General features: G+C 37.4%; 1 protein-coding gene across 1 annotated transcript in view; it reads left to right on the forward strand.

The window, feature by feature from the left end:
- LOC131592330 (zinc finger protein 277-like) overlaps positions 1-7,538 on the forward strand; it is a 45,327-nt gene extending 37,789 nt beyond the window's left edge. The window contains exons 8-12 of the mRNA XM_058863756.1: positions 2,905-2,972; positions 4,156-4,252; positions 4,767-4,809; positions 6,199-6,373; positions 7,193-7,538. Coding sequence (XP_058719739.1) covers positions 2,905-2,972; positions 4,156-4,252; positions 4,767-4,809; positions 6,199-6,373; positions 7,193-7,385 — 576 coding nt within the window. The 3' untranslated portion in view covers positions 7,386-7,538. The remainder of the gene's footprint in view (positions 1-2,904; positions 2,973-4,155; positions 4,253-4,766; positions 4,810-6,198; positions 6,374-7,192) is intronic.
- The last annotated feature ends 5,115 nt before the right edge of the window (positions 7,539-12,653 follow it).

Consider the following 12,653-nt stretch of genomic DNA (forward strand, 5'->3'; position numbering starts at 1 on the left):
GTAATTAATACACCTATAACTAAGCTAGGCGGCTGAAAATGGTACGTACTACTTACTAGAAAACTTTTTTCATAAAGCCTTTATTTTCCTCAAAGACAACAAAAAGATGCTTTCTCCTTATTGCTAAGCTCTAGGTCATCACTATTATCTGTTGGGGGAGAGGGGAAAAATATTTTATTATGGGAGTCACTGCTTATATTTAGCCTCTTTTGATTTACATGGTGTGTATTTTGTAAAACAGTAAAGGGGAACCCTTCATCAGTTGGTGACAGTTCAAGATTTAATCAAATCCCCCAGTTGGGGAATGCTTCATATTGAAATTCATCCAACGTGGATTAACTAATGTTGGGGTAAGGCCATCTGTTCTTCCTGATAGACCACCTCGAGTTCTGCAGCAATATAAAACAGATAACATAACTCAGATGATCACAGCAAGACAGGTGAGAAGAAGGGAACGAGAAAATTTGCAGGGGAAAACAACATATATTTGGAGTTTCTGAGCTCCACAGGCCTGGAACTCCATTTGCATGTAGTTTGGGAACTGCTCTTTAGGGAACACTGCTTGAGATACCAGCTGCTGTTTCTTTTCTCCCATCTCCGCACTTTTTTTTCCAAGCTGGGGTGTGTTGCCTCAGTGAGGCACACACACTTTCTGTCTGTACAGCTGCACTCAGGTTGAGAAGGTAAATTGCCAGTGAGGCATTTCATCTCTGTGCATTTAGACTACATTTTAGAAGAGGAAATAATCAAGCCACACACATTTGCATGTTCTCACCTTTCTATAGGATCATCCTCTCCATGAGGTAAACAGAAAATATTTAAAAGAAAAAGTTGTTTTTTCTTGAATATATAGCAAGGCCTTCAGGGTTTTCTTAATTATGCATTTTCTAGTGTTTGAACTATTAACAATGTTGAGTCTCATTTTTTCTCTGGTTTTGTTAAGAATTTCTTGGGAATCTCTAGAGATCTTTCCTGGCAGCTCTTGCATCTTGGATGAAAAAGCAAAGAAAGTTGAATACTTAACAAAGGCACCCTTGGTCCCAGATGCCCATCAAACTGGAGAACTGAAAAAGTGTTAAAAAAAAGGAAAAATAATTTAAAAAACCTGAAATATTTTTAAGAATGTTTCAAAGAACTCTTTTCCACCCAATTGCTCAGATTCAGTCTCCTGGCACTTTCATTGCAGTGTTCCTAGTTATCCATTCACCATGCAATTTTCCAGTGATACAAAACCTGGTTAGCTTTTCACTTTTTCCTTTTTTTTTTTTCTCCTTTGAATATAAATAGATGAGGGAAACAGAGACATCTTACAAGCTCCCTCTCTGCCTTCTTCATATAAACACCATAAAAAACATCAACAGTAACAAAGCTCAGGCATGTTTTTTTCCTTTTCACCTTCAATTAAAAGGTGAAGCTTAATATTGGCTGCTGTTTTGAACGTACTCTCTTATGAGTATTTGAACATACTCTCTGATATACTGAGCTGGTAAAGGGAAAAATGGTGAGCATTCTTCATTTTGCAGTGGTTGTGAGCCACTATCTGCTCATTAAGGTGTTAACATTAGCAGACATAGGAAACTAGTGTGCAGCTGGGAGAACATGTGGTGAGAGGTGTTAATGGCTTCATGTTATCTCACAGTAATGGTGACATTAATGAGTCTCCCCTCTCACTCAGGAAGCTTACACACTACCATGTAGTATCACTGAATTAATTATAGAATTTTCATTCTGTAATATATGATGACATGTTTAGAGCTGTCTAGAGACAATTGTTTATCATTTTCCTGATAGACACTAGCAACATTAAAAATTCTCATTAAATTGTTAAATTATGGATATCTTTTCCTTCTTTCTCCAAACATTTTGCCATAAAGGCAATAATCATAGTCATTACTAAGGATGTTATTAAATATATTTATTAGTAGGAATGTTTTAATAAAATCAATTAAAGGATTATATTTTTATTAGCTGGTTTGTTTTTTTTTTTTAATGGGGACAAGATCATCAACTATAATCAACTATAATCTTTGCGAATCCTCCACAGCCATCAAAAGTATGGGTTCAAAAATACTATTCTGATTGCTGGTTAGTCTGCTTGGTTTTATTTTTAAAGACAAGAAGAATCCGAGGAAAGAAGAACACTAGCTAAAGATCACTGCTGGTATTTGAGTAGAGCCCTTCAGCTTTTCATTGCCTGTTATTTTTATCTCAGTCATGCTGTGAGTGCTTGCCATTGTGCTGAACGCTGCACAAATGTATTGTGATATACTTCATGCTGAAGGTCTTTAAGGTATAAATAAACAACACAAAAAGTAAAAGGCAGAACTGAACACCATGAATTGATGTGTGTGTTTGAGTGTGAGAAGAGGAGGGAAGCCAAGCTGGAGTCTGTCTCACAGGTCTGTGCCCTGGCTCACGCTGCCTTTCTGGAACTCCATAGCTACGTTTACACCATGTTTTCACTGGCACAGCCTCGAGCAAGGTACAGGCACTGACTGGGACAGCTGTGCCAGCTGAAGCCTCGGGTGTGACAGCTGCATTTAGCAGCACGTGCTGCTCAAAAAGATTGGATTGAGCAAGGGTGAGGGCAAACTTGAGACAGTGATAACATACCCACCTCAGGCACACTTGGGGAGTGTTGCAGCACTGGTTTTCTGGAGAACTCTGTGCCAAATCATCTTCCTCTCAGCTATAGTGTGGGAAATGCCCTGTTAAAAGATGAAAATAATTCTTACTTTAGAAATTCTTACTAAAGCAGTGTTGTATGACTACCTTTTACTCACAGCAATACTGAAATGATCCAAAATAAGATACTGATTGTGACTTCTGAGATGTTCATTCAGTTGAGTGACAATGTGTGACGAGAATCAGGAGATGCTTTTTTCTTTTCTTTTTTCCCCCCAGGAATTTGGAAAGTCCTGGGAGGAAGTGCAGTCGGAGGATGACCGGGAATTACTAGATAACCTAGAAGAGTAAGAGTTACTTATGTACCCATTACACAGACTTGCAGGACCATTATTTTTTAAAGTACTTGCAGGGAAAATGCTGTGCACAGTTAGCACACAGTTTAAATTCATTTAAGCCAATCAAATCAACTCCAAATTGTCCTCATTAAAAACACTTCTCAGCAATGAGAGCTGTAAACTTCGTATTTCAACCACAAGCCTGTTTTTTGTTTCCCTAGAGCTCAAACAAGAGCCTTCTGGGTGTGTAGTTATGTAGACACAATGCATTATTCTTTGCTTTTGCACCAGAAAACAGTCAAACAGCTTTTGCTCAAATTTAAAATTTTAAAGTGAGCATCAAAAATGTCAGTATGAAGAAGAAATTGTATGAAAAAAATTTGATAAAAAGGTAATAACTAGAAATGTTAGAAAGATTTCAAAGGAAGCTTTTCAGCAGTGTTGATTGAGGGCAAGATCTACCTCCTCTGCATTCTTCTGTGGTCCAGGCCCTCAGATCACTGTAGAGGTGGTTTCCTTGGCCATAGAAAATTGAATAAGCAGGAAGTAATTTATGGGCATCAAGGTCCCTGATCTTCCTGGTTGTCTCTGTGACTTGAGGTTAATTTTACTTGACTCTACCTGGTTGCAGTAATAGTTCTATCTCTCAGCAGTACTAGGATTTAAATGGGTGTTTTGGTAAAGTATTCTCTGTGTACATGTCTAAATGTAACATAAGTGAGTAATTAATATTTCATAAGTAAATAACACTTAGAGTTAGCTCTGCCTGATGATTATGACTTTGGCTGGTGAATTGAAAGATTAGAAAGGTATACAAGAATCTAAAAAACCTTAGAAAAATAAATACTGGAAGCAGTATTTAATGACTTGCCAAATTGGATAGAAATTGAAGTTAGTATTCTGTTGATTAGTGCAGACAGTTTCAAGTAGGATTAAATGCCTGTCTGCATAGGAATTACCCAATATTAACTGCTCAGTTATTCTCAAATTTGTAGTTCTTTTAGACTCTAGATCAGGTTGTAATCATGTATCCAGCTATAAATCCACAGTGTCTTTTCCAACCTGTTAAAATATTCAGTTTCTCTGGATTTATTTCTACTGTTGTGAAAGCAGAATCTGAATTCTGCCCTTTCTCAAAATACCTCTTCTCTTTTACATAATTAAATGAATCTTTTTGACTTTTATTCATAAGAGATTGGTCTGACTGGGAAGAGTATCCTGTATGTGCAGTTTGCCTGTTTTGTGAACAGCAAGCAGACACCACAGAAAAACTAGATCTTCACATGCAGGTAAGATTTCTTTTAAATAACAGTTTTTTCAGCACTTTGGAATTTAAAATTGTGTTTGTAACATCTTTATTAAGGTCAAATCAAGTGCTGCATTAGAATACCCTCTTCAGCACAGAATTGAAGTACTGCATGCACCTCCAGCATCTGTTCTTTAAAACATGCAGAGAAGTCAAGCTTTACATTAAGAGTATGAACGGCTATTAGTCATGAGTGTACAGACTGCCACAGGCAGTAAAAAAATAGCATCTTTGATATCATAGTAGTTTCATGATTTAATATATTTTATGGTTAGCATCTGTGTTTAAGTTTTAATAAGCTATTTAACAGTATTAAATATGAATGCAAAAATTTCTGATGAACCAAAACTTTTGGGGTTTGTTTCATGCATTCATATTTGCGTATCTGTATGTGTATGTCTGTGTCAGCCCATGGAAAGCTGAGCTGTTTTTAACTTGGAGTAGTAGAAGTAGTGGAAATAAGATTTTTTTTTTCTTCCTTTTTTTTTTTCCTCCAGAAATCACATGGATTTCACTTTCCCAAAATAAAGTCAGAGCATGGTGAGTAAGAGGTGCTGTAATTGTCAGCATTTGCCACTAGTGTGGAGAAAACCACATCATAGAATAGTGGAAAACAAGTTTATCCATTTTATTTTTGTAGAGATATTTAACTTTTCCATTATGGAAACTGCTTCTGCCAGCTTACAAAAGCAAGCCAAAACCACTTTATTTTTATGGAACTGTTGTTACTGCCAAGGATGTGTGCTATTTTCTTTAGACCCATTGGATTCTTTTGCAGAGTAATCTACAAATACCTGCTCTATTCCAGGTCTATCTGCTGGAGACTTGGAAGTATTATTATTTTTATTATTCTTGTTGTTATTACTATTATTATGCCTGTCAATGCCTGCTTGCAAGCTAGAAGCTTTGTCTGGCCAGTGTTTGCTTTCTGCTGTAGAATAGAATCATTTAGGTTGTGGAAGGCCTTTAAGATCATTGAGGCCAACCATTTACCCAGCACTGCCAAGTCCACCACTAAACCATGTCCCTGAGTGCCACATTTACACATATTTTAAATACCTCTGGGCCTGGTGACTCAGAAACTACTTCTCTGAAACTACTTCACTCTGTCGGACATAATATACTGACATCCTGACCCAGGCTCCTCTCTACCAGGCCTGGTTTTATCCTTTACCCCCTTCAAATCCAGTTTGAAACTGCCTCAAGGACCCTGCTAACTCCTGTGCAAGGATTCTTTCCCTGCTTCAAGACAGGTGTACCCCATCTGTCACCAGCAGGCCTGGGGTCGTGTTGACACACCCATGATCCGAAACCCCAAAATTCTTCCAGTGACACCAGGCTTGGAACCAGGTATTGATCTGCTGGCTCTTCCTGTTTCTTCCCTTGTTATTCCTTGCAAGTGGAAGGACAGAGGTAAACACTGTGCTTCTGATCCCTTAACCAGTCTTCCCAAGGCCCTGCAGTCTCTCCTGATTGCCCTAGGACTTCTTGTTGCAACTTCATCACTGCCCACCTGAAAAATCACTAACAGATAATTACCCATGAGGGCAGTAAGGTTTCTTGTCATACATTTAACCCGAGCCCCAAGGAGGCAGCAGACTTTGCAGGGAATCCAGGGTACAATACCAGTAGTCATTCTCTCTCATTTCCCAATATTCTTCAGCCTACTTGCCTGCTCCTGAAGCTCTGTCCCTAAGCCTAAAGACTTAGACTGAGAGGAAGGAAAATGTTCAGAGTTTTTGCTCTAAAAGATGGGTTGGATTCCCAGCAGCTAGGAATAAACACTTATTCAGTTAATTTGCTAAGATACAGCATGCAGGCAGTGCTGTCTTCAGTAAACTTTTATCAATCCTTATGCTTAATACAAGAAAGCATTTTCAAATTAAGACTTAAGTTGCCCAAGCACTTGTTTGCTACTATCTCTGGCAGGTCTGAACTTCTATCAGCAAGTAAAACTAGTGAATTTCATCAGAAGAGAAATCCATCACTGTCGTTGTTACAACTGCCAGGAGAAATATGAATCCAAAGAAGAATTGATAAGTCATATGGAAGAGACCAAACACATTGCATTCCTGCCAGCCAGGTCTACATGGGATCAACCACAGTAAGGGCAAATACATTTCTTCCAGCATTTATACTTCTTCTTGATAATTTCTATGAAATAGTTGAAAGTTCTGGGGTTTGCAAATACAACAGTGCACTGAGCTCCCTAACTCTGGTGGCTCAGATAAAATAATAAGTGGTCTCAGACTACTCAGAATTAGAAATCTCAGTACAGTCTGAAGATAGAAAGAACATGGAATATTGCTCTTCCAGTTGCATCCAGGATGCAGTGTCCCTATGTATGGGACCTTCACTTTCAAGTCACTGTGCTAGAGAAGTTTGTTGTTGCAAAATTGTTCTAGAACCAAGTCCCTTCTAGAACCCCTTCTTTTGCATGTCTAATGTATGTGCATGATGTCTACTGACTTTAGGTATCAAAACAAGCTGGTTGTTTACCCATAGTTTTTTCCATGGAAAACAGAGAGTGTAACAAAACCCTGGTACAGAGGGTTAGTCTGTAGCTCTAAGTAGGCTGTATGGGTCCAGGAAATGATGCTTTCTACCAGGTGGTAGAGCGCAGGGAGTGTTCTAACTTAAACACCTCAGTTCAGCATTTTGTGGGGGACAAATATGGAACTGTAGTCTCTTTTGTAACATCATATGGGAGAAGAAATAGGAGGAAGGGCTCATCTATTGTCAGCTCTTCTCTATGACTCTTCTACACTGTGCATACCTGTGCTGTGCAGTTGGTTTTTTGGGTGTGCTGTTTACTGTCATTCCAGACAACCAGACTTGCTCATTTTTCCTTTTTTAAAATTCTTATCTCAGCCTTTCAAACAAAATGTGTCACTGTCTAGTAATCATGTCTTGTTGCTTTCAGGTATTATTTTCCTACCTATGAAAATGACACACTCCTGTGTACGCTGTCAGACAGTGAAGATACAAAAACTGAGGATCAAAGTGAAGAAGTGCCTGTTGTAAGCGAAGACATATCCAGTCTAAAAGCTCTCAAACAGAGCAGTGTTTTAAACCAGCTTCTGTACAAAGAGAACAGGAGTCAGGAGAAATTTTGACCTGGAAGTACAGTGGCTGACCTTTAGTGCTTTTTCTGCAAGACAGAAAAAAAACAAAAACATTATTTCAATACTATTGGAATACAGTTAAACTCACAAATGTCATTGGAGAAATAGTAGAAAATGAATGCTAAATAAAAATTTAAGTGTTAACTTTGTTGGTTTATCTTCCTTTAATTTTTAGCTTAATTTTAAAATTGAATGCTCGAGTTTCTCCTAGGATCTTCAAATACTGTTAGTGTGTTAGTGTTACTTAAAAATTTTTCCTTTTTTTTTTTTATAATTTTTCCTGAATGAATAAGAATATGAGTTCTATTTTAAATCCACCTTATGAAAGGTGGGAACAACTGAGACAATGTGTAAAGCCAGTGAGTAAATCTACTATGTGTTATTGCTGCTAGAGAGCAGACAAAAAATGTAATTCTTGGTCTGATGTGTGAAGGAAATCTTGCTAATTTTTACCTTAGACCTTTTGGAAAAGAAAAATAAATCTGTATTATTAATCATCATTATTTAAGAGATATGGTGCCTGTTCTGAAAACTAGCTCAGAAACATCAGTAAAGCTCTGCCTACCCCATGAATATCTGACTGCATGAAAAATTGCCAATCTGAAGTCTAAAAAAGTATAGGAATAATTGCAATATTGGTTGCATCAAAATCCAAAGAATTTAGAGTAGATTTATTGTATGGTTATGAACTGAGATGTTAAAGAATGACTTAGGGAACTCCAGACGCATAATCCAAATTAAATCCTAAAAATCTCAAGTCCAGAAAAGTTGCCATATTTCCTTTAAAGTTCTCAAAGTGGCAGAAGGTCTTCAGCTTTTCCAGGAAGAATCTCAGTCTTGATAGGGTGAAGGTGCTCAGAGCATAGGTCCTGCTAGGATGATCCAAACTATGTATTACTGAAATTTTAAGTAGTTCCAGAATTCAGGTTTAGCTTTCCATAGTATGTATAACCTCTTTCTATAGTGGTAGAAAGAGGTTATACATACTATATTTTTTCTTCTTCAGGTCAGTGTCAGAGTACTTGCTGAAAGAATGGAAGTCAGCTGCTCAGTGCCCTTCCATGCCTGAGAAGATTCAAAGCTGTAGCTTTGCCTCTGCACAGCCCTCGTTACCTGAAAGTCCTTGCTGTCAATAAGAGTTGTTGTTGTTTGCCTTTATACGGTGATTGTGAATTATGAAGCAGTCCCTGGGAGCAGGGGCTAAAGTGCAAATCTTTAGCCATGTTCTGCTAAGCTTCTATGTCCCACCTAATTCACCCTGCAATCTTATTTGCATCAGTTTGTTTTCATTTGCATTGAACTGGTTTTCTCCTGCTATTACACATCACCCTCTGGCACTTCTCTTTGCTTTCTCATTCATAGTTTTTCTTAGACCAGGATGCTCTGGAGATAAGTTAGACCAACAGGATACTGAAAATGCACTGAGTAAGACAGATCAGCCATGTAACCGCAGAGTGAAACAGAGACAGAAGCAGTATCTGACTCTGTCAAGAAGAAATGGGATAGAAGAAGTGCAGCAGGTGCTGAGAATACAGACAGAAAAAGGGGATAGGTGTAGTCATATGTTTGCATTGGTACAAAAATGTAGGAGGAGCAAGCACAAGCCAAATATTTTTGAACTAAAATGTCCTGACCATCTTAAATAAGCTATAATCTGTACTTAGTGCATTTGTAAATTTCTTGATTTCATACAGTAATTGCAATGGCTGTTGCTGCGTTTTCTTCTCACTAATTTTCTCTAAGCAATTATTTTCTTTCTAACTTAGACATTTATTTTAGTCTTTGCTTCTAAGTCAGATTCTTAGCTGAGGGAATAAGAGTTAATGGGGCTTATATTAGTGATGTGTGTTGAGCAATGGAAAAAAATCAACAGAAGGACTATGGCAGCAGCACACTAATGAGTTTTATGGCAAGCCCATCTCAGGAGGGCACATTAAGGGAAACATAAAATTTTACTGATATATAATAAAGTGAAATTGCAAAACATTTCCTAATCATAAGGAATGTGATGCTGAGTCATTCAAATCCCTACAAAGTGAAAACAATGTCAGCAATATGAAATGACTGCTGTTCTGGTTCTAAGAGAAATTAAAAGAATTAATTTTTCAGTGTAGAATTAGGAGACTATCTAAAGATAAATTGTATAAATAACACAGACTGGTTGTCTATTTTGGGTAAAGAAGAAAAGGGGCTTCCTGAGTTCATAAGCAGTATGTAGCTGTTAACTGGAAGTATCAGGAACATGAGGAGTCAGATTAGGGTTGAGCTTGTTACTTCGCTTATGAACAGGCAACAAAGTAGGTTTAAGACTTTTGTAGGTTTACAGAGAGGGCTGGTTATGGTTTCTAGAGTAAAAATCAAGCATTTTCATGTAGCATAATGATACTTGCCATTTTGCTGGAGCATACTTATTTGTTCATATAATGCCCACGAATTTTCCCTAGGCATTCTTGTCCTCTTATCTGTTTTAAAACTGAAGTTATTTTTTGTCACAAGTAGAGGACACAGTAATGACTGCATATGCTTATTAGGGGCAGATATGGTCTTCTGAAAAAAAAGAGTATTTTTAGAAGCATTGCAACAAAAAGAATATAATAATGCCCTAATTCTTGGAGTGGACAGAGTTCGGGTTGGCAAATGCTCTTGAGAGAGTCAGTCAGGAGAATGAGTACTTCTAATAGGTATGAAAAAATCTATACTAGTTTAACTCCAATAAACATTTCTTACAATAATTCTTTCTAGTGTAGACCTGGACTCCTTATACACACTCACTTTTCTGTGTCTAAAGCCATATTAAGAAGGACCTGGCCTGAAGGAAAAAAAATTATTCTGTCCAGGTGGCTGGTAATCCTTCCTGCCCTTTTTACAAATATCTTAATTATGTTTTTGATGCTTCTCCACACTCAGTTTAGTTTGACAAGTCTGTGCAGACTTAATCTGACTTGAGGAGTTAATGGTTGTTGGCTTCCATTTAAGACACTGTTTTCTGTTTCTGTCTACATTTGGCACGCTGTGAGAGCTGTCAGTGTCTTCTCTTAGCTGGCTAAATGGTACCTGATGTGAGAAACACCAGACTAAGCCTCTGAAAAGTCTCTCTGCTATTGTCCTTTCTCAGTATCATCGCTGCCTCTGAATTCCAGTCAGATCTCTACAAGTGAGTGAGGTGTTTGTTACAGTCTCTCTCTCTCTCTCTTTCTTCCATTTAATGGAGTGTTTGACCTAAATCTGACACGAGACACTGAACTTTGAGCAGAAGTAAACAAGGTTACCAGTGTCCATTCTCAAATTCAAGTCCAGAGCAGACAGTGGACATAGGCCTTGGCATCATCTACTGTCTACTGCCAATGAGCAGCAGCAAATTTCATTACTTTGCTCATGGCTTGATGCTGTCTTAAATATTCTTTCATTATTTGCATTTTACTTAGTTTTATACAGAGGCCAAAGAGAATTAAAGATCCCTGGAGAAAAGCTGTATTTCACATTGGCAACATGAAGAATACTGTTTCCCCAGGAGGTTTTGTTAAGTCAGGATGGTTTCTGAGGCTCTAGTTGCAATACAACTGAAGTGTTTGTTGGTCAATTATGCCCTTGTCTACCTCTGCCAGGTATGTCAGACTTGGCTAGATAACAATTGTCATATGCAAGAGGTAGTTTGTAGCCCTAGAAGGAATTACTGCTTCCATGTAGTAGTCATTAAAATCAGCTGCTGTAGAAATATATGCAGCATGTGAAATTAATCCCTTTTCTTCATGAGCATTCAATGTGCTGTTCTTTCGAGTGCAGTTTTCTTCCTTCTATAGGAAGTTTTCTCCTACTAAACTGCTCAATTTGACTTCTTCCACCAGGAAGGAATTTTTAGTTGCTCCTTGAATATAATTTTACATCTTTTGCCAAAATCTTGCCCATGAAGATGGAGACAAAATAACTATTTTAGAGATTAACATGTAACCTTTTAGTTGAATTCACATTTGATATTTTTCATCCCTGATAAATTCACTCTCTCCATAAGAAGAGCAGGGGAATTAAGGATATTTACAACTGAAAATATTTAAGTTGGTTTTGCATAAATTTAGATAGAAATAAAAGTGTTTTTCTTCCACAAATATACCTTAGAACACAATTCTCTCCATCTGGTTTACTATCCTGATACTGAAAAGCTGAAAATCTTATGTCTAAATTACATATAGGTTGAATGTTGAACCTTGCATTATAATCACTTAATGTAATCTGTGGATCCTAAAGACATTCAGCTCACCCTAAAGACGTGCCAGTGGCAGATTTCTAGTGTTACAGCTAGAACACTGATATACTGCAATTGTTCTCAGTATAAACAAATGCTTCAAAATTTCACATTTTGAGGGTGTCATGCATTTATCTGTCTCATCACATGAGTGTGTAGTGAAATCCCTCAGAATAACTACAGGCAGGGTTTTGGTATCACCTCCTGCCACAGCTTCATTGAGTATCAGGAGACTTTATTTCTATGCTTTCTGGAAATAGCAGAACAATCTAGGAATAAATAATGCAGGAATTGCTAATTGCTCATTAGAGAGCCTTTGTAAACTGCCTGCCCAGCTTTGCAGAGCCAAGCACTGCTTTAACCTTTAAGTGGTTTTAAATTTTAAATTTAAGCTTCCAATTGTACTGAGGTAATTTTGTTACTTTCTGATGCATATCTGTGTCTTCACACCACTTGAGAAAATACTGCTATGGATCTTCACAAATATTTGACCTGTTGTAGTAAACTGTTTTTTGTTAGAATCTAGGTGAAATGAAGAGCAAATAAGCAACGATGGAGCATAGCATTTGTGAAGAAGGATCATGAACATGTGACAATGCTTGCTTCCTGTATTTATACCAACAGTGATTTGACATGCATTCTTGGACAAATATTGTTACTTCCCTCTTCCTCAGTTTCCTAAACAGCAAGATTGTGATTATATGATAACAACTATCGGGAAGAAAATGGCACATACGAAGATAGGATTCCACTGTATGTGTGCAGCTTACCTGCATTAGTTGGCCTTCAAATTTGAAATACTTAGTTTAGAAGGTGACTAGATCACAGTCAAAAGGTTTCCTCATTCAAGAAGAAGAAACTTAATACTGGGATTACATTTCCATAAGGAAAATGTTCAAAAGTTGAACATTTTGAAAATGACATTTTTTTAAAAGAGGGGTTAACCTCCAAATCAGATTTTCAGAATATTTCTGATTTGCTTTCAATTGAGGTTTTCAAATAGAGAGTGTATATTTTGT

The sequence above is a fragment of the Poecile atricapillus genome, chromosome W (genome assembly GCF_030490865.1).
Source record: "Poecile atricapillus isolate bPoeAtr1 chromosome W, bPoeAtr1.hap1, whole genome shotgun sequence".
Taxonomy (NCBI): Eukaryota; Metazoa; Chordata; class Aves; order Passeriformes; family Paridae; genus Poecile; species Poecile atricapillus.